The 19,271-nt window shown below is 44.8% G+C and overlaps 2 protein-coding genes across 3 annotated transcripts in view; one reads left to right on the top strand and one right to left on the bottom strand.

Annotated features, from left to right (window-relative positions):
• The window catches only part of LOC149980723 (coiled-coil domain-containing protein 171-like), a 153,036-nt gene extending 150,553 nt beyond the window's left edge, over nucleotides 1–2,483 (bottom strand). Inside the window, exons 1-4 of one of the 2 annotated variants that reach the window (XM_090183329.1) lie at nucleotides 2,407–2,483; nucleotides 1,637–1,851; nucleotides 1,250–1,427; nucleotides 45–219 (exon numbers count right to left, since the gene is read on the bottom strand). In XM_090183329.1, the coding sequence (XP_090039455.1) occupies nucleotides 45–219; nucleotides 1,250–1,427; nucleotides 1,637–1,794 (511 nt within the window). In that variant the 5' untranslated portion in view covers nucleotides 1,795–1,851; nucleotides 2,407–2,483. The remainder of the gene's footprint in view (nucleotides 1–44; nucleotides 220–1,249; nucleotides 1,428–1,636; nucleotides 1,852–2,406) is intronic. The other variant, XM_090183328.1, reaches the window with a different exon arrangement.
• Nucleotides 2,484–4,098: 1,615 nt separating this feature from the next.
• Nucleotides 4,099–19,271, top strand: part of LOC110532883 (uncharacterized) — a 25,779-nt gene continuing 10,606 nt past the window's right edge. The window contains exons 1-10 of the mRNA XM_090183331.1: nucleotides 4,099–4,177; nucleotides 7,276–7,383; nucleotides 7,615–7,676; nucleotides 9,797–9,932; nucleotides 10,369–10,443; nucleotides 10,561–10,737; nucleotides 10,887–10,965; nucleotides 11,071–11,990; nucleotides 18,539–18,648; nucleotides 18,826–19,271. The exon at nucleotides 18,826–19,271 is cut by the window's right edge and continues 949 nt beyond it. Coding sequence (XP_090039457.1) covers nucleotides 7,300–7,383; nucleotides 7,615–7,676; nucleotides 9,797–9,932; nucleotides 10,369–10,443; nucleotides 10,561–10,737; nucleotides 10,887–10,965; nucleotides 11,071–11,990; nucleotides 18,539–18,648; nucleotides 18,826–19,271 — 2,089 coding nt within the window. The 5' untranslated portion in view covers nucleotides 4,099–4,177; nucleotides 7,276–7,299. The remainder of the gene's footprint in view (nucleotides 4,178–7,275; nucleotides 7,384–7,614; nucleotides 7,677–9,796; nucleotides 9,933–10,368; nucleotides 10,444–10,560; nucleotides 10,738–10,886; nucleotides 10,966–11,070; nucleotides 11,991–18,538; nucleotides 18,649–18,825) is intronic.

Genomic DNA, 19,271 nt, shown 5'->3' with positions numbered 1-19,271 from the left:
TCTAACAACAAAATGATTACTCCAGACAGGCGATTACTACTTACCCATGAGTTGTTCATTCTGACTGCAGAGAGCAGCCATGTTTTCCTGGAGGTTACTTCTCTCCACTCCAGCCTCCTTCCTGACTACAGCCATATCGTACTCAAGAGTCTGTCTCTGTGCCTCTCCTCTCTCCACTGCTGCTCTCAGCCTGGCCACCTGGCCCTCTAGAGAGGATACCTGGAGGGGAAGGGTGGAGGAAACTTTGGGTGATAGGACAGTGAGACGGTCCCAGTTGGCTCCCTACCCGTTTCAATGTGTATCAAACTAGAGGTTCATACGGGGGCCGTCGTAATAAATCCCATCAGCACACACTCAGGGCTGGAAATGAACACCTATTTCACCAGACACGTTTTTGTTAGCCGCGAGCTGAATAATTATATCGGACTATTCTGGAAAATGTCAGGGCACCGCCAAGAGCAAAGAAACAGAGGACCGCCATGTCGATTTGCGAAGCTGAGCTCACCGAGCAGCCTGCTAACCCGACCACCGAAGTTGAGGAACCAAGCAGCAAGGTGACTACCTCATGAAGCTGGTTGAGAGAATGTCAAGAGTGTGAAAAACTGCCATCAAGGCAAAGGGTGGCTACTTTGAAGAATCTAAAATATATTTTTATATGTTTAACACTTTTTAGGTTACTACATGATTCCATTTGTGTTATTTCATAGTTTTGATGTCTTCACTCTTATTCTACAATGTAGAAAATAGTAAAAATAAAGAAGGAACCCTGGAATGAGTAGGTGTGTCCAAACTTTTGACTGGTACTGTACATAGCAGTGTAATTGCGTTGTATTGTGTAGTTATTATACAGTAGTATTGATATTGTGTTATAAATGTAAGGGTAGGTCTACAGTACCTGTTCATTGTGTTGTATTGAGTAGTTATTATACAGTAGTATTGATATTGTGTTGTATTGTGTAGTTATTATACAGTAGTATTGATATTGTGTTATAAATATAAGGGTAGGTCTACAGTACCTGTTCATTGTGTTGTATTGTGTAGTTATTATACAGTAGTATTGATATTGTGTTGTAGTGTGTAGTTATGATACAGTAGTATTGATATTGTAGTGTGTTATTATATAGTAGTATTGATATTGTGTTGTATTGTGTAGTTATTATACAGTAGTATTGATATTGTGTTGTATTGTGTAGTTATTATACAGTAGTATTGATATTGTGTTATAAATGTAAGGGTAGGTCTACAGTACCTGCTCGTTGTGTTTGGAGGTTAGTTCCAGCTTGTCTCTCTCCAGCTGGTTGACCCTCCATCGTAGCTGCTCGGGCCCCCGCGGTTCCTGTCCAACAACCCCCAGCCTGTCCCCCTCCTCTTCCCTGGAGCGCTGTTGCTGACGCTCAGCCTGCAGAGCACAGATAATCTCTTTCAGTCTGAAACACAGAGAAACTACAGTTAGAATTGCATTTATCTGTGTGTAAACATCTAGGTTATTGGCATGCATCCGTAACTATGAACATTAAATATGTGTTGACTTTACACAACTGTCTATCTGTGTATTCAATCATCTCAAAAAAAAAAACTATTATATTTACATTTAAAACATATTTTGTCCTCTGGTAGATAAAAGGTTCCTCCGTACCTGTTGATCTCATCCTCGCAGCACTTGGCTGCAGTAGCTGCTGATCGGGGGTGTGAGGCCCGCAGGGAGGGCTTGGACTGCCCACTGTCCTTCCGTCTGGGTCGGTCATGATACCGGAGCCGCTCCGAAGTGACTGCCGCCGGTCTTTCCGTTGGCATAATGTCAGGTCAGAGAGGATACTCTGTCCAGACTTACTGATTATAGTCTGTTGTCCCCTGAGAGTGTATAATACACAGCCAATAATGCAAATATTTGATTAGCTAAAAGCCTATTTTGTAACCTTGGAAACACAATGATGTTTTGTTTACCTTACAAGTGAAGGCGATGAGCTAAACTAGCCAGCTACTAACTTACTAGTTAAGGTTAACTAAATAGATCACACTAGTATGAGAATATCTAGTTCGCAGGTAAACGAAAAAAAAATTAAAAAATGACGAAGTATTGAAGCAAAGAGGATTGGGCATTGGTTGGCTAACTATATCGGATAGCTCCCTCTCTGGCTTGACAGTAAACCCGCTGATAGTTTGTCTGCTAGTCAGAGACCCTTGAGATAACCGAGTTAAACGTTACGTTGCTTAGTTAACGTTGCCTTGCCAGCAAGACCGCTCTGCCCGAAACAAGACGGTCGATAGTCGAGATTGGTTCAAATAAGTACATTTTAGACAACAAAAATGTAAGAACTTCTGAAATGACAATAATGTTTTAGACTTTATACAACCCGGTGGCGATGAAGTAACAAACAAGTAGAGTACGTTTAAAGAGAAACTTACAGATGTTTGTCTCGATATCCGTTGTGAATTTGACGCCATCTTTGCCGTTTGTTTTCGTACGTCACTTCCCGCTTCCCTTCTAGCCCTCCGATTGGCCGAACAGGCCCTCTGACGCATTTAATGAAAGGGGTTTGTAAACAATAAAAATGTTGACGATGTTTTATTTTTGTTTATTTATTATTTGTTTATTTGTTTCATAAGAATAACATATATTTGTAGTTGATGTCTTATATTTATTTGTTATTGTGTTGTAATTTGAAATTGGAATTTAAAAAAATAATTATGAGGGGGAATCGAGACATGGATGAGTAAAGCAATGTTTTATTTATGTTTATTTCACCTTTATTTAACCAGGTAGGAGGGTTGAGAACACCTTTATTTAACCAGGTAGGCTAGTTGAGAACACCTTTATTTAACCAGGTAGGCTAGTTGAGAACACCTTTATTTAACCAGGTAGACTAGTTGAGAACACCTTTATCTAACTAGGTAGGCTAGTTGAGAACATGTTCTCATTTACAACTGAGACCTGGCCAAGACAAAGCAAAGCAGTGCGACACAAACAACAACACAGAGTTACACATGGAGTAAACAAACATACAGTCAATAACACAATAGAAAAAAGTCTATATACAGTGTGTGCAAATGAGGTAAGGCAATAAATAGGCCATATTGGCGCAGTAATTAGAAATTCAACACTGGAGTGATAGATGTGCAGAAGATTAATGTGCAAGTAGAGATACTTGGGTGAGAAGGAGCAAAATAAATAACAGTATGGGAATGAGGTATATAATGGGCTGTTTACAGATGGGCTATGTACAGGTGCTGTGATATGTGAGCTGCTCTGACAGCTGGGGCTTAAAGCTAGTGAGGGGGATATGAGTCTCCAGCTGCAGTGATTTTTGCAGTTCGTTCCAGTCATTGGCAGCAGAGAACTGGAAGGAAAGGCAGCCAAAGAGGAATTGGCTTTGGGGGTGACCGTTGAAATATACCTGCTGGAGCGCGTGCTACGGGTGGGTGCTGGTTTAGGTTTAGAAACTCTGTGAGTAAAGTTTCATTTAATCTCCAGCTCTGGCTAAAATGTTGAACTGGTATGCATTCGTTTTATAGTTAAGGTTATGTCCTTTATACTGCGAAGTATGTCCCCCCCTGGCATGCCCTCCTGGTACGGCCGCCATAATGGCTAGAATGGATCCATGTCAAGTTAACGTGAGCTTTGACTTCGTAGTAGGTTAGGATAATTAACGCAGCAGGTTATGAGAAATAACGTAGCAGGTTATGAGAATTAGGGTTAGTTTGGGAAAAGGGTTAGGGTTAGCTGAAATGCAATAAACAACTACTTTTGACGTTCATTTGACAAAAGATGGATACCGTCTAGCCATGACCCAGTCCAGCGGAGGGCGGGAGTGAGACCTGTGTGAAGCTAGCAACATATTGAAGTATGGCCCACAATGCAATTTACAAGTCTAATAAATCTACATATTTCAACAGATCTATACTGTTTTGTGTCAAATTAATGATTCTATTTAAAAAGATATATATTTATAACAACATTCCAAACTATTTTAGAATTAATTCGTCCAAATGTGTCATAATTCCACTATTTGTATCCGTTTTTGAATCGATTTCAAATGGGAAACTTTTATTTTGAAGTCGAACCGCATATTTCCCCGGTTGTTTTTTTATTGTAGCTAACTTCACACAGGTGAGTTACATTCAATTCCTGCTGCGAGTCACAGGCACGCCTTTACAACTCGGGGCCACTTGTTTTCTGGTAAGAAATTTTAACAATACGCATGCATATTATTTTTATTAGACTTATTAACTAGACTGTCTAGCTACAATGCATTATTGTGTGTCAAAGTTAGCAATCTAATAACGGAGAAATGATACAACGGAGTTCCGTTTTCAATGACTCGGCGTGCTAATTATATAGATAGGTCATGTTTACGAGGCTATCTTAATATATAGCAAAAAGACGCGAAAGAATCAAGCACATTTGTGAGCTCCGAGCTATTAAACGTGTCAGTCTACGAGGGTGTAATATGAAGGCAGCCACATAAACATGTTATTGACTGACCATTGCATGGCTTCCAGTTGTTCTCGCTAACTGGCGGAGGGAAGAGTGTTTGTTTGGCTGGTGGATCGTGTTCTCACTTTGCGACAAATGGCGCCCAAGCCTCCCAATACTCTTTGAGTGTCAATGAGTACACTTACATGCACACGACAATGCAATTGTTTTGGACAGTCAGATGCATGTAATAGTTAGTTAACGTTTACATGCTTTGCCAGAACGTTTTTTCCCCTAGTAATCCTGCCTTAAATGGACAGTTGCGTGCATCTGAAATCAGGCCACTTAAATGGGACTTTTGATAAATGTAGAAAATCGCCAATCAAAATAAACGTAATACCAAAGTGACTTATGTTTTGAGAAGTGTCTTTGATAATGAGTTCGGACGTAGACTGCACAAGAATATAAAGGCTGCATGTAAAGTGTTGGTCCCATATTTCATGAGCTGAAATAAAAGATTCCAGACATTTTCTGTAGGCACAAAAAGCTTATTACTATGAAATTGTGCCCAAATTTATTTACATCCCTCTCAGTGAGCATTTCTCCTTTGCCAATATAATCCATCCACCCGGTGTGGCTTATAAGGAAGCTGATTAATAGGCATAATCATTACATAGGTGCACCTTGTGCTGGTGTAACCAGTATGAAATGGCTAGCTTAGTTAGCAGGGTGCGCGCTAATAGTGTTTTCAATCGGTGACGTCACCCGCTCTGAGACCTTGAAGTAGTGGTTCCCCTTTGCTCTGCAAGGGCCGCTGCTTTTGTGGAGTGATGGGTAACGGTGCTTCGTGGGTGACTGTTGTTGATGTGTGCAGAGGGTCCTTGGTTCGAGCCCAGGTAGGGATGAGGAGAGGGACGGAAGCAAAACTGTTATGCTGGGGACAGTAAAGGGCCACTCTAAAATATGCATTTTTGTCACAACGCAATGTCTCTAGTTGAGGGAGTGTAAGAATGTCCAACAGAGCTGTTGCCAGATAATTTAATGTTCATTTCTCTACTATAAGTCGTTTTTGGAGAAATTGTCAGTACGTCCAACCGGTCTCAACCGTAGACCACGTGTAACCACGACAACCCAGGACCTCCGCATCCGGCTTCTTCACCTGTGGGATCTTCTGAGACCAGCCACCCAGACAGCTGATGAAACTGGGTTTGCTCGTCGTCCTCACCTGGGTCTTGACCTGACTGCAGTTTGGCGTCGTAACCGACTTCCGTGGGCAAATGTTCCCTTTCGATGGCCACTGGCATGCTGGAGAAGTCTGCTCTTCGCGGATGAGTCCTGGTTTCAACTGTAGCAGGAATATGGCAGACTGTGTATGGCGTTGTGTGGGCGTGAGGTTTGCTGATGTCAGGTGGGAGTGAAGGACACTGTTTGCTAGCGTAGCCAGCTAGTCCTAAGGAGGAATCTGGTACACAACAGGCAGGAGCGACACCGTGTGCCAGCTAGGTAGACTGTGTCCCCAGTTCTGTTAACGGTGAGGGTAGGTGGGAGCCGAAGGACCCTGCCTCCCACTGGTCCGCTGGCCGTCTCCCCGGCGGGCCGGTCCGCTACACACCAGTATCACTAGTCGTACATGGTTATCGTTATTCTCATCATTTCTAATCTACGATGTTTGATTACAGTCATTTCTGTTAATCAATTTTATTATCATTTATTATTCCTATTGTTGTCATTGTCTGAGTGGACACGTTGTTTACAGAGACCACGAGCTTGTGAGGAACAAGTTTTGGTTTATTTCATTCCTTTTACCAGTTTTGCTTGGCTCCTGTCAATCTTCAGCAAGGATATGCATCTTATTATATATTTTTTGTCGGGTACAGCCCTAAAATACGTGTGTGTGTGTGTGTAGGGAGTAATTTTTTTGTATTTGTCTATATAAAAAAAAATATCACAACTTATTTCAACATATTGATCCTGAATTTGGACATTCTAAAAGCAGTGTTATGACATAAATCACCATGGCAACCGGAAGCAGCAACAGTATCATTTTCAATGTGTGAACTAAATGGTCCCTTTTTTTTAAAAGGATTTTTCAACCGGATTCATCAGGTAAAAACTACTGAATGAGCCCCAAAGAAATGTGCTGGGTTCGATTTCGATGATATGAAACGGTGAAGATGTGTTTTTTTGTGTCCTGGCTTACTTTGTTACTGTGAATGTCTTGCACTGTGTGGTCCTGACAGCTAGCTCTTTGTTACTGTGAATGTCTTGCACTGTGTGGTCCCGACAGCTAGCTCTTTGTTACTGTGAATGTCTTGCACTGTGTGGTCCTGACAGCTAGCTCTTTGTTACTGTGAATGTCTTGCACTGTGTGGTCCTGACAGCTAGCTCTTTGTTACTGTGAATGTCTTGCACTGTGTGGTCCCGACAGCTAGCTCTTTGTTACTGTGAATGTCTTGCACTGTGTGGTCCCGACAGCTAGCTCTTTGTTACTGTGAATGTCTTGCACTGTGTGGTCCCGACAGCTAGCTCTTTGTTACTGTGAATGTCTTGCACTGTGTGGTCCCGACAGCTAGCTCTTTGTTTACCATTCACTTCCTGTTGAGGGCTAACTTAGCAAGCTTGGGTTCTGATAAAGAGTTCCACAGTTGAGCTAAACTCACGAGGCAGTTATAATCTTCAAGAATCAATGTGTTTTATATCGTTCATTGACGTCAAAATTGTAGCAACTGAAGACGTGTTATTTTTATTTTTACGATGTCTGTTTTGCAAAGCAACTGCCTCTCCTCCGCTAGTGTTTAGTGACGTGTCTGTCCTGTCAGCTGATCTCTATCGGGGCGACCTTCTCTCTCTCCTCTCCACAGTATGAGAAGTACTGCTGCAGCAGGATGCCAGGCAAGGCAGCAGACACGTTCCAACCTGGGGACTTGGTCTTCGCCAAGATGAGGGGCTTCCCCCATTGGCCGGCCAGGGTGAGTCTAACACACACCGACTGTCTGCTGATGTAGTTGACAAACCTTTTGTATTTGACCATGTTTTACTCCCTAATGGCTAGTTATGATTTTGTCTCGTTACTGCAAATCCCCAACCGGCTCAGGAGAGGAAGATGGTCGAGACAGACGATAGTGTCTGTTTCTCCTACAGATAGTAGTGTCTGTGTTTCTCCTACAGATAGATAAACAGTGTCTGTGTTTCTCCTACAGATCGCCCGGGGCGAGAGCTCTAAGAAGAAGGTTCCAGTGTTTTTCTTTGGAACTCACCAGACGTAAGTAGAGGAGGCTTCCTTTCTGTCCTTCCTCCCTATTCTTCCTGCCCTTCCTTCCTATTCTTCCTGCCCTTCCTTCCTATCCTTCCTATCCTTCCTATCGTTCCTATCGTTCCTATCGTTCCTATCGTTCCTATCGTTCCTATCGTTCCTATCGTTCCTGTCGTTCCTGTCGTTCCTGTCGTTCCTGTCGTTCCTGTCGTTCCTGTCGTTCCTGTCGTTCCTGTCGTTCCTGTCGTTCCTGTCGTTCCTGTCGTTCCTGTCGTTCCTGTCGTTCCTGTCGTTCCTGTCGTTCCTGTCGTTCCTGTCGTTCCTGTCGTTCCTGTCCTTCCTGTCCTTCCTGTCCTTTCCTTCCTGTCCTTCCTTCCTGTCCTTCCTGTCCTTTCTTCCCTTCCTTCCTGTCCTTTCTGTCCTTCCTTCCTGTCCTTCCTGTCCTTCCTTCCTGTCCTTCCTTCCTGTCCTTCCTTTCTTCCCTTCCTTCCTGTCCTTCCTTTCTTCCCTTCCTTCCTGTCCTTTCTGTCCTTCCTTCCTGTCCTTTCTTCCCTTCCTTCCTGTCCTTTCTGTCCTTCCTGTCCTTCCTTCCTGTCCTTCCTTCCTGACCTTCATGTCCTTCATGTCCTTCATGTCCTTCCTTCCTGTCCTTCCTGCCCTTCCTATCCTTCCTGTCCTTCCTGCCCTTCCTATCCTTCCTTCCTTCCTGTCCTTTCTGTCCTTCCTTCCTGTCCTTTCTGTCCTTCCTTCCTGTCCTTCCTGTCCTTCCTTCCTGTCCTTTCTGTCCTTCCTTCCTGTCCTTCCTGTCCTTTCTTCCCTTCCTTCCTATCCTTCCTGTCCTTCCTGTCCTTCCTTCCTGTCCTTCCTTCCTGACCTTCATGTCCTTCATGTCCTTCCTGTCCTTCCTTCATGTCCTTCATGTCCTTCATGTCCTTCCTTCCTGTCCTTCCTGCCCTTCCTGTCCTTCCTGCCCTTCCTATCCTTCCTGTCCTTCCTGTCCTTCCTGACCTTCATGTCCTTCCTGTCCTTCCTTCCTGTCCTTCATGTCCTTCATGTCCTTCCTTCCTGTCCTTCCTGCCCTTCCTGTCCTTCCTGCCCTTCCTATCCTTCCTGTCCTTCCTGTCCTTCCTGACCTTCATGTCCTTCCTGTCCTTCCTTCCTGTCCTTCCTGCCCTTCCTATCCTTCCTGTCCTTTCCTGTCCTTCCTATCCTTCCTGTCCTTCCTGTCCTTCCTTCCTGTCCTTCCTGTCCTTCCTGACCACAGCTGATTTACTGATGCAGCTTTTTAAACCTTTTATTTAACAAGTCAGTTAAGAACACATTCTTATTTACAATAAATAAAATATAAATATAGGACAAAACAAACATCGCAACAAGAGAGACACAACACCACATAAAGAGAGATCGAAAACAACAACATAGCAAGGCAGCAAGACAACCTAACAGCAACATGGTAGCAGCACAAAACATGGTATACACATTATTGGGGCACAGACAACAGCACAAAGGTTAAGAAGGTAGAGACAACAATACATCACACAAAGCAGCCACAACGGTCAGTCAGAGAGTCCATGACTGAGTCTCTGAATGAAGAGATGGAGATAAAACTGTCCCGTTTGAGTGTTTGTTGCAGCTCGTTCCAGTCGCGAACTGAAAAGACGAGAGACCCAGGGACGGGAATATTTTTTTAATAGTTACTCCAATAACATAATTTATTATTATTATTATTAATGATCATTGTTGTTATTATTTTTAATCATTATTGTTATTAATCATTGTTATTATTAATATATTTATTTTTTTAAACCGCATTTATCAATATGTATTATTATCGTTATTATGTATTTATTATCATTGTTGTTATTTATTGTCTCATTATTAAATATAGTTATTTTCAAATCATTATTTATTATTACTTTATTCTCATAATATGATTTCTTCTCATTATTATAATTTATCATGGTTATTACATGCTAGTAGTCTCCAATTGGAAGTGTCTGATTGGTTTGTACTGACTGTAAGTCACTCTAGATAAGTGTCTGATAAAGGACCAAAAGGGGAATTTGATGATTTCTGTCATTCTGTTCTTGTTTGTGGACCGAGTCGTCTTCTTCTTCTGTCGTTCCCAGAGCATCCATACCCACTGAAAATATAGTGACCTACGTAGGCAACAAGGGCAGATATGGGAAAGGAGTGCGCATTAGAGGTTTCACAGAGGGAATGTGGGAGATAGAGAACACTCCTAGAGTATGCAGCAAACAGAAGGTGAGGAGGACACACACACTCTCTCTTTCACACACACACTCTCTCTTTCACACACACACTCTCTCTTTCACACACACACTCTCTCTTTCACACACACACACTCTCTCTTTCACACACACACACTCTCTCTTTCACACACACACTCTCTCTCTTTCACACACACACTCTCTCTCTCACACACACACACTCTCTCTCACACACACACACTCTCTCTCACACACACACACTCTCTCTCACACACACACACTCTCTCTTTCACACACACACTCTCTCTCTTTCACACACACACTCTCTCTCTTTCACACACACACACTCTCTCTTTCACACACACACACTCTCTCTTTCACTCTCTCTCGCTCTGACACACCTCCCTCCATGTAGTGAATTGGAATGTCTCTCGCTCTCAGCTCAGTCTCTGTTTCTCCGTCTGAAACAGGTGGGTGTTACCCCAGCTAAAAAAGAGCAAGCAGAAAAAAAGCCAGACCCGTCCAAGACATCTGCAGCGGTCAAAGTGAGTCAACTGTCCGGCTGTGATACAGACAGTAGCTATATAATAGTAGAAAATAACTTATATAATATATATTATTTTTTTTACTTCAACTTACAGATGTCCACCTCCCTTAAACAGGCCCCAATAAAGGCCCCTAAAACACAAGCGAAGACTATCAAGACAGTGGCAGTGACGGCCCCGGGAAACAAGGCGTTACCGGGAAACAAGGCGTTACCGGGAAACAGAAAAACATCTGCCGCCGGTCGACAGAGGACCGACACGCCGGCCAACACAAGAGCTGAGAAAAGGAAAAAGGTATGGAGGGGAACGCACCAATGTTTCTAAACTTAACATTTAACTGTCGAACCTAGAAGTATAAAATATGTTTAATTGCCAGTGTATAAACGTGTTTACAAATCGATTTAAAGATCAATAACCTCTGCTATGCTAATTCGTGTCATTAGATGGGAATGTATTCTACCGAGGACGAGCCTGTCCAAGGGCAGAAGACAGCCCCGGCCAGTTCAGCTGTAATCCCACCAGGTAAAGAACATTGCCACTCTCTGTCAGCCATTTTGTATCCGTCATATCAATGTGGTGTCATGGGACAGGGATTCTAAAATGGCCGCCCTGTTCTGGTCTCCACAGCCAGCAAGAAGACGAGATTGACAGAGGAGAAAAGCTCGTCCACTCCAAAGAGCGAGAAGACCACAGAAGAGAGAAAGAAACAGGAGGAGAGTAGAGGGAGGAAGAGGAAAAAGGATGAGGGAGAGAAGATAAAGGAAGTTGGTGTTGAAGAGGGAAAGATTGAAGTCAGTAAGATGAGGAAGATGAGGAAGGTGGAAAGTTTAGAAACAGACAAACAAGTAATCCACAAGGAAGAGGTTAAGGGGGACGAAGAGGAGGAAGAGGTTAAGGGGGACGAAGAGGAGGAAGAGGTTAAGGGGGACGAAGAGGAGGAAGAGGTTAAGGGGGACGAAGAGGAGGAAGAGGAGGTTGGGGTACCAGTGAAGGGGAACGAAGAGGAGGGTGGGGTAGCAGTGAAGGGGAACGAAGAGGAGGAGGCTGGGGTAGCAGTGAAGGGGAACGAAGAGGAGGAGGCTGGGGTAGCAGTGAAGGGGAACGAAGAGGAGGGTGGGCTACCAGTGAAGGGGAACGAAGAGGAGGAGGGTGGGCTACCAGTGAAGGGGAACGAAGAGGAGGAGGCTGGGGTAGCAGTGAAGGGGAACGAGGAGGAGGAGGAGGCTGGGGTACCAGTGAAGGGGAACGAGGAGGAGGAGGCTGGGGTACCAGTGAAGGGGAACGAGGAGGAGGCTGGGGTACCAGTGAAGGGGAACGAGGAGGAGGAGGAGGCTGGGGTACCAGTGAAGGGGAACGAGGAGGAGGAGGCTGGGGTACCAGTGAAGGGGAACGAAGAGGAGGAGGCTGGGTTAGCAGTGAAGGGGAACGAAGAGGAGGAGGCTGGGGTAGCAGTGAAGGAGGAGGAGGAGGCTGGGGTAGCAGTGAAAGGGCACGAAGTGAAGGAGACCGATACTGTCACAGAGATCAGTCCTGGTCAGGATGAAGAGGTGAGTGCTCTCTGACAGGTCCCAAATGGCCCCCTATTCCCTACAGCATTGTCACCATACTAGAATTTTGACCCTAATATCAGGTTTAGTATTACAATACTCGATATAGTCACGATATTTGATAGGAAAAAGATGCCTAAACGATACCACGGCAACAAAAGATGGCACATTAGCCAAAGTCCCAGAATGGCACTGGATCCACTGGACAGGTAAACTCAGCTACTGCTCTGTTCAATCGTTGGCCATCTTGAATTCAATATCACTGGACAGGTGAACTCAGCTACTGCTCTGTTCAATCGTTGGCCATCTTGAATTCAATATCACTGGACAGGTGAACTCAGCTACTGCTCTGTTCAATCGTTGGCCATCTTGAATTCAATATCACTGGACAGGTAAACTCAGCTACTGCTCTGTTCAATCGTTGGCCATCTTGAATTCAATATCACTGGACAGGTGAACTCAGCTACTGCTCTGTTCAATCGTTGGCCATCTTGAATTCAATATCACTGGACAGGTAAACTCAGCTACTGCTCTGTTCAATCGTTGGCCATCTTGAATTCAATATCACTGGACAGGTAAACTCAGCTACTGCTCTGTTCAATCGTTGGCCATCTTGAATTCAATATCACTGGACAGGTGAACTCAGCTACTGCTCTGTTCAATCGTTGGCCATCTTGAATTCAATATCACTGGACAGGTAAACTCAGCTACTGCTCTGTTCAATCGTTGGCCATCTTGAATTCAATATCACTGGACAGGTAAACTCAGCTACTGCTCTGTTCAATCGTTGGCCATCTTGAATTCAATATCACTGGACAGGTGAACTCAGCTACTGCTCTGTTCAATCGTTGGCCATCTTGAATTCAATATCACTGGACAGGTAAACTCAGCTACTGCTCTGTTCAATCGTTGGCCATCTTGAATTCAATATCACTGGACAGGTAAACTCAGCTACTGCTCTGTTCAATCGTTGGCCATCTTGAATTCAATATCACTGGACAGGTGAACTCAGCTACTGCTCTGTTCAATCGTTGGCCATCTTGAATTCAATATCACTGGACAGGTAAACTCAGCTACTGCTCTGTTCAATCGTTGGCCATCTTGAATTCAATATCACTGGACAGGTAAACTCAGCTACTGCTCTGTTCAATCGTTGGCCATCTTGAATTCAATATCACTGGACAGGTGAACTCAGCTACTGCTCTGTTCAATCGTTGGCCATCTTGAATTCAATATCATGACGATAGATATATATATATATATATTTTTTTTTACATCAACATGTAACAAATAAATTATACACTGAGCAAAAAATATAAACGCAACAAAAAAAAAAAAGATCCCCGAAAACTTCTGGGTGCACAAGAAGCTTATTTCTTGTTTGTTTACATCCCTGTTAGTGAGCCGAGATAATCCTTCTTCCTGACAGGTGTGGGCATACCAAGAAGCTGATTAAACACCATGATCATTACACGGGTGCACCTTGGGCTTGGGACAATAAAAAGGCTACTCTTAAAATGTGCAGTTTTGTCACACAACACAATGCCACAGATGTCTCGAGTTTGAGGGAGTTTGCAATTGGAATGCTGACTGCAGGAATGTCCACCAGAGTTGTTGCCAAATAATTTAATGTTCATTTCTCTACCATAAGCCGCTTCCAATATCGTTTTAGAGAAGTTGGCAGTAGGTCCAACCGGCCTCACAACCGCAGACCACGTGTATGGCGTCGTGTGGGCGAGCGGTTTCCTGTTGTGAACAGAGTGCCTCGTGGTGGTGGGGTTATGGTATGGGGCAGGCATAAGCTACAGACAATGAACACAATTTTATAGATGGCAATTTGAATGCACAGAGATACCGTTTGGTGATCCTGAGGCCCGTTGTCGTGCCATTCATCCACCGCCATCACCTCATGTTTCAGCATGATAATGCACGGCCCCGTGTCGCAAGGACCTGGACACAATTCCTGGAAGCTGAAAATGTCCCAGTTCTTCCATGGCCTGAATACTCACCAGACATGTCACCCATTGAGCATGTTTGGAATGCTCTGGATCGACGTGTACGACAGCGTGTTCCAGTTCCTGCCAACATCCAGCAACTTCATACAGCCATTGAAGAGGAGTGGGACAATATTCCACAGGCCACAATCAACAGCCTGATCAACTCTGTGTGAAGGAGATGGGTAGCGCTGCACGAGGCAAATGGTGATCACACCAGATACTGACTGGTTTTCTGATCCACACCAGATACTGACTGGTTTCTGATCCACACCAGATACTGACTGGTTTTCTGATCCACACCAGATACTGACTGGTTTTCTGATCCACACCAGATACTGACTGGTTTTCTGATCCACACCAGATACTGACTGGTTTTCTGATCCACACCAGATACTGACTGGTTTTCTGATCCACACCAGATACTGACTGGTTTTCTGATCCACACCAGATACTGACTGGTTTTCTGATCCACACCAGATACTGACTGGTTTTCTGATCACACCAGATACTGACTGGTTTTCTGATCCACACCAGATACTGACTGGTTTTCTGATCCACACCAGATACTGACTGGTTTTCTGATCCACACCAGATACTGACTGGTTTTCTGATCCACACCAGATACTGACTGGTTTTCTGATCCACACCAGATACTGACTGGTTTTCTGATCCACACCAGATACTGACTGGTTTTCTGATCCACACCAGATACTGACTGGGTTTCTGATCCACACCAGATACTGACTGGGTTTCTGATCCACACCAGATACTGACTGGGTTTCTGATCACACCAGATACTGACTGGTTTTCTGATCCACACCAGATACTGACTGGTTTTCTGATCACACCAGATACTGACCGGTTTTCTGATCACACCAGATACTGACTGGTTTTCTGATCATACCAGATACTGACTGGTTTTCTGATCACACCAGATACTGACTGGTTTTCTGATCATACCAGATACTGACTGGTTTTCTGATCACACCAGATACTGACTGGTTTTCTGATCACACCAGATACTGACTGGTTTTCTGATCACACCAGATACTGACTGGTTTTCTGATCATACCAGATACTGACTGGTTTTCTGATCATACCAGATACTGACTGGTTTTCTGATCACACCAGATACTGACTGGTTTTCTGATCACACCCCTACCTTTTTTAAGGTGTCTGTGACCAACAGATGTATATCTGTATTCCCAGTCATGTGAAATCCATAGATTAGGGCCTCATTAATTTATTTAAATTGACTGATTTCCTTATGAACTATAACTCAGTAAAACTGTTAATTGTTCCACGTTGCTTTTTATATTTTTGTTCAGTATACAATCAATTTTTTATTTATTTATTTTTTACCAATTTAATAACTGTACTTTATTTGAATTGTAAATCTGTATTAATGAACTGGGTATATCAAGATCAAATCACATTTATTTATAAAGCCCTTCGTACATCAGCTGATATCTCAAAGTGCTGTACAGAAACCCAGCCTAAAACCCCAAACAGCAAGCAATGCAGGTGTAGAAGCAAATCACATCTATTTGTCACATACACATGGTTAGCAGATGTTATTGATCACATACGCATGGTTAGCAGATGTTATTGATCACATACACATGGTTAGCAGATGTTAATGCGAGTGTAGCGAAATGCTTGTGCTTCTAGTTCCGACAATGCAGTAATAACCAACGAGTAATCTAACCTAACAATTCCAAAACTACTACCTTATAGACACAAGTGTAAAGGGATAAAGAATATGTACATAAGGATATATGAATGAGTGATGGTACAGAGCAGCATAGGCAAGATGCAGTAGATGGTATCTGCATTAGTGCATTGTCGGAACTAGAAGCACAAGCATTTCGCTACACTCGCAGCCCAGACTCCCAGTACAGGCTAGCAGTGAGTTAGTGGAGCTAACATGATACAGCCCAGATTCCCAGTACAGGCTAGCAGTGAGTTAATGGAGCTAACATGATACAGCCCAGACTCCCAGGCTAGCAGTGAGTTAGTGAAGCAAACATGATGCAGCCCAGGCTAGCAGGGAGTTAATGGAGCTAACATGATACAGCCCAGACTCCCAGGCTAGCAGTGAGTTAGTGAAGCTAACATGATGCAGCCCAGGCTAGCAGGGAGTTAGTGGAGCTAACATGATTCAGTCCAGACTCCCAGGCTATCAGTGAGTTAGTGAAGCTAACACGATGCAGCCCAGACTCCCAGTACAGGCTAGCAGTGAGTTAGTGGAGCTAACATGATACAGCCCAGACTCCCAGTACAGGCTAGCAGTGAGTTAATGGAGCTAACATGATACAGCCCAGACTCCCAGGCTAGCAGTGAGTTAGTGAAGCAAACATGATGCAGCCCAGGCTAGCAGGGAGTTAATGGAGCTAACATGATACAGCCCAGACTCCCAGGCTAGCAGTGAGTTAGTGAAGCTAACATGATGCAGCCCAGGCTAGCAGGGAGTTAGTGGAGCTAACATGATTCAGTCCAGACTCCCAGGCTATCAGTGAGTTAGTGAAGCTAACACGATGCAGCCCAGACTCCCAGTACAGGCTAGCAGTGAGTTAGTGGAGCTAACATGATGCAGTCCAGACTCCCAGTACAGGCTAGAAGTGAGTTAGTGGAGCTAACATGATGCAGCCCAGACTCCCTGTACAGGCTAGCAGTGAGTTAGTGGAGCTAACATGATGCAGCCCAGGCTAGCAGGGAGTTAGTGGAGCTAACATGATGCAGTCCAGACTCCCAGGCTATCAGTGAGTTAGTGAAGCTAACATGATGCAGCCCAGACTCCCAGTACAGGCTAGCAGTGAGTTAGTGGAGCTAACATGATGCAGCCCAGACTCCCTGTACAGGCTAGCAGTGAGTTAGTGGAGCTAACATGATGCAGCCCAGACTCCCAGTACAGGCTAGCAGTGAGTTAGTGGAGCTAACATGATGCAGCCCAGACTCCCAGTGCAGGCTAGCAGTGAGTTAGTGGAGCTAACATGATGCAGCCCAGACTCCCAAGCTAGCAGTGAGTTAGTGGAGCTAACATGGTGCAGCCCAGACTCCCAGGCTAGCAGTGAGTTAGTGGAGCTAACATGATACAGCCCAGGCTAGCAGTGAGTTAGTGGAGCTAACATGATGCAGTCCAGACTCCCAGGCTAGCAGTGAGTTAGTGGAGCTAACATGATACAGCCCAGACTCCGAGTACAGGCTAGCAGTGAGTTAGTGGATCCAACATGATGCAGTCCAGACTCCCAGGCTAGCAGTGAGTTAGTGAAGCTAACATGATGCAGTCCAGACTCCCAGTACAGGCTAGCAGTGAGTTAGTGGAGCTAACATGATACAGCCCAGGCTAGCAGTGAGTTAGTGGAGCTAACATGATGCAGTCCAGACTCCGAGGCTAGCAGTGAGTTAGTGGAGCTAACATGATGCAGTCCAGACTCCCAGGCTAGCAGTGAGTTAGTGGAGCTAACATGATACAGCCCAGACTCCGAGTACAGGCTAGCAGTGAGTTAGTGGATCCAACATGATGCAGTCCAGACTCCCAGGCTAGCAGTGAGTTAGTGAAGCTAACATGATGCAGTCCAGGCTCACAGTACAGGCTAGCAGTGAGTTAGTTAGTCTAGCTAACATGATACAGCCCAGACTCCCAGTACAGGCTAGCAGTGAGTTAGTGGAGCTAACATGATACAGCCCAGACTCCCAGTACAGGCTAGCAGTGAGTTAGTCGAGCTAACATGATACAGCCCAGACTCCCAGTACAGGCTAGCAGTGAGTTAGTGGAGCTAACATGATGCAGTCCAGACTCCCAGGCTAGCAGTGAGTCAGTGGAGCTAACATGATGCAGCCCAGACTCCCAAGCTAGCAGTGAGTTAGTGGAGCTAACATGGTGCAGCCCAGACTCCCAGGCTAGCAGTGAGTTAGTGGAGCTAACATGATACAGCCCAGGCTAGCAGTGAGTTAGTGGAGCTAACATGATGCAGTCCAGACTCCCAGGCTAGCAGTGAGTTAGTGGAGCTAACATGATGCAGCCCAGACTCCCAGTACAGGCTAGCAGTGAGTTAGTGGAGCTAACATGATGCAGCCCAGACTCCCCAGTACAGGCTAGCAGTGAGTTAGTGGAGCTAACATGATACAGCCCAGACTCCCAGTACAGGCTAGCAGTGAGTTAGTGGAGCTAACATGATACAGCCCAGACTCCCAGGCTAGCAGTGAGTTAGTGGAGCAGACAGGGTGCAGGCTATAAGAGGTCGGCTATGCTGATATACAGGCTTGATCTTTGAGACACTCTTGGCAGAAAGTAACACAAATTTTAGTCCCAAACCGTTTTTCATGTTCTAGTGTGGAAGTACAGAAGTGTGGGTATACCGTGAGTTATAGCTAGTTATATAGTTATAAGGTATACCGTGCAACACTCGTTCTCTATCTATCCCTACTTTTAACTATATAGAGTGTCGTTTGAAATGCAGACCAGGCCAACTGTCCAATATTAGTGAAGATTGATAGTGATGTAATATCCTGTTAGTGAAATCACATCCTGTTTGTGTGTGTGCGCAGCGTCGGCGGCGTCTGGCGGCCAGGAGAGAGAGTGTCCTGAAGTCTCTACAAGGACTTCTCACTAGAAGGAAGGGCCTGAGAAGACACAGCCTTAAACCTACACGGACACCGTGAGCACACACCTCATGAATACACACACACCTCATGAATACACACACACACTGCCCTACACTGCTCTGAGCAGACACACACACACACACTGCCCTACACTGCTCTGAGCAGACACACACACACACTGCCCCACACTGCTCTGAAATAATCAACTTTTTTTTCCTTCCTTTCATCAGGAAAAATGGAGCTGGGGGGAAGAAAGCTGAAGAGAAGAGTAGAAAGACAGGCGGGCAGAAAAGGGACAGAAAAACAGCGAGTAAGACAGCAGGCGGAAAGACAGCAGGCGGAAAGACAGCAGGCGGCAAGACAGCAGGCGGCAAGACAGCAGGCGGCAAGACAGCAGGCGGCAAGACAACAGGCGGCAAGACAGCAGGCGGCAAGACAGCAGGCGGAAAGGCAACGGACAGGAAGAAAACAGATGAGAAGGTGGAAAGTACGAAAACTGAAGTAAAAAAATTGGAAGGCAAAAAAACTGAATGTAAGAAACCAGAACAAAAGATGGAGAAGAAAGTGGAGAGCAAGAAATCAGCGGAGGCTAAGAAGTCCGACTCGAGCCGGGCGGAGGCTAAGAAGTCCGACTCGAGCCGGGCGGAGGCTAAGAAGTCCGACTCGAGCCGGGCGG

The sequence above is a fragment of the Oncorhynchus mykiss genome, chromosome 9 (genome assembly GCF_057628025.1).
Source record: "Oncorhynchus mykiss isolate SJ-2025 chromosome 9, ASM5762802v1, whole genome shotgun sequence".
Taxonomy (NCBI): domain Eukaryota; kingdom Metazoa; phylum Chordata; class Actinopteri; order Salmoniformes; family Salmonidae; genus Oncorhynchus; species Oncorhynchus mykiss.
Note: the sequence above shows the minus strand (reverse complement) of the source record. Positions and strands in the feature narration are given on the sequence as shown.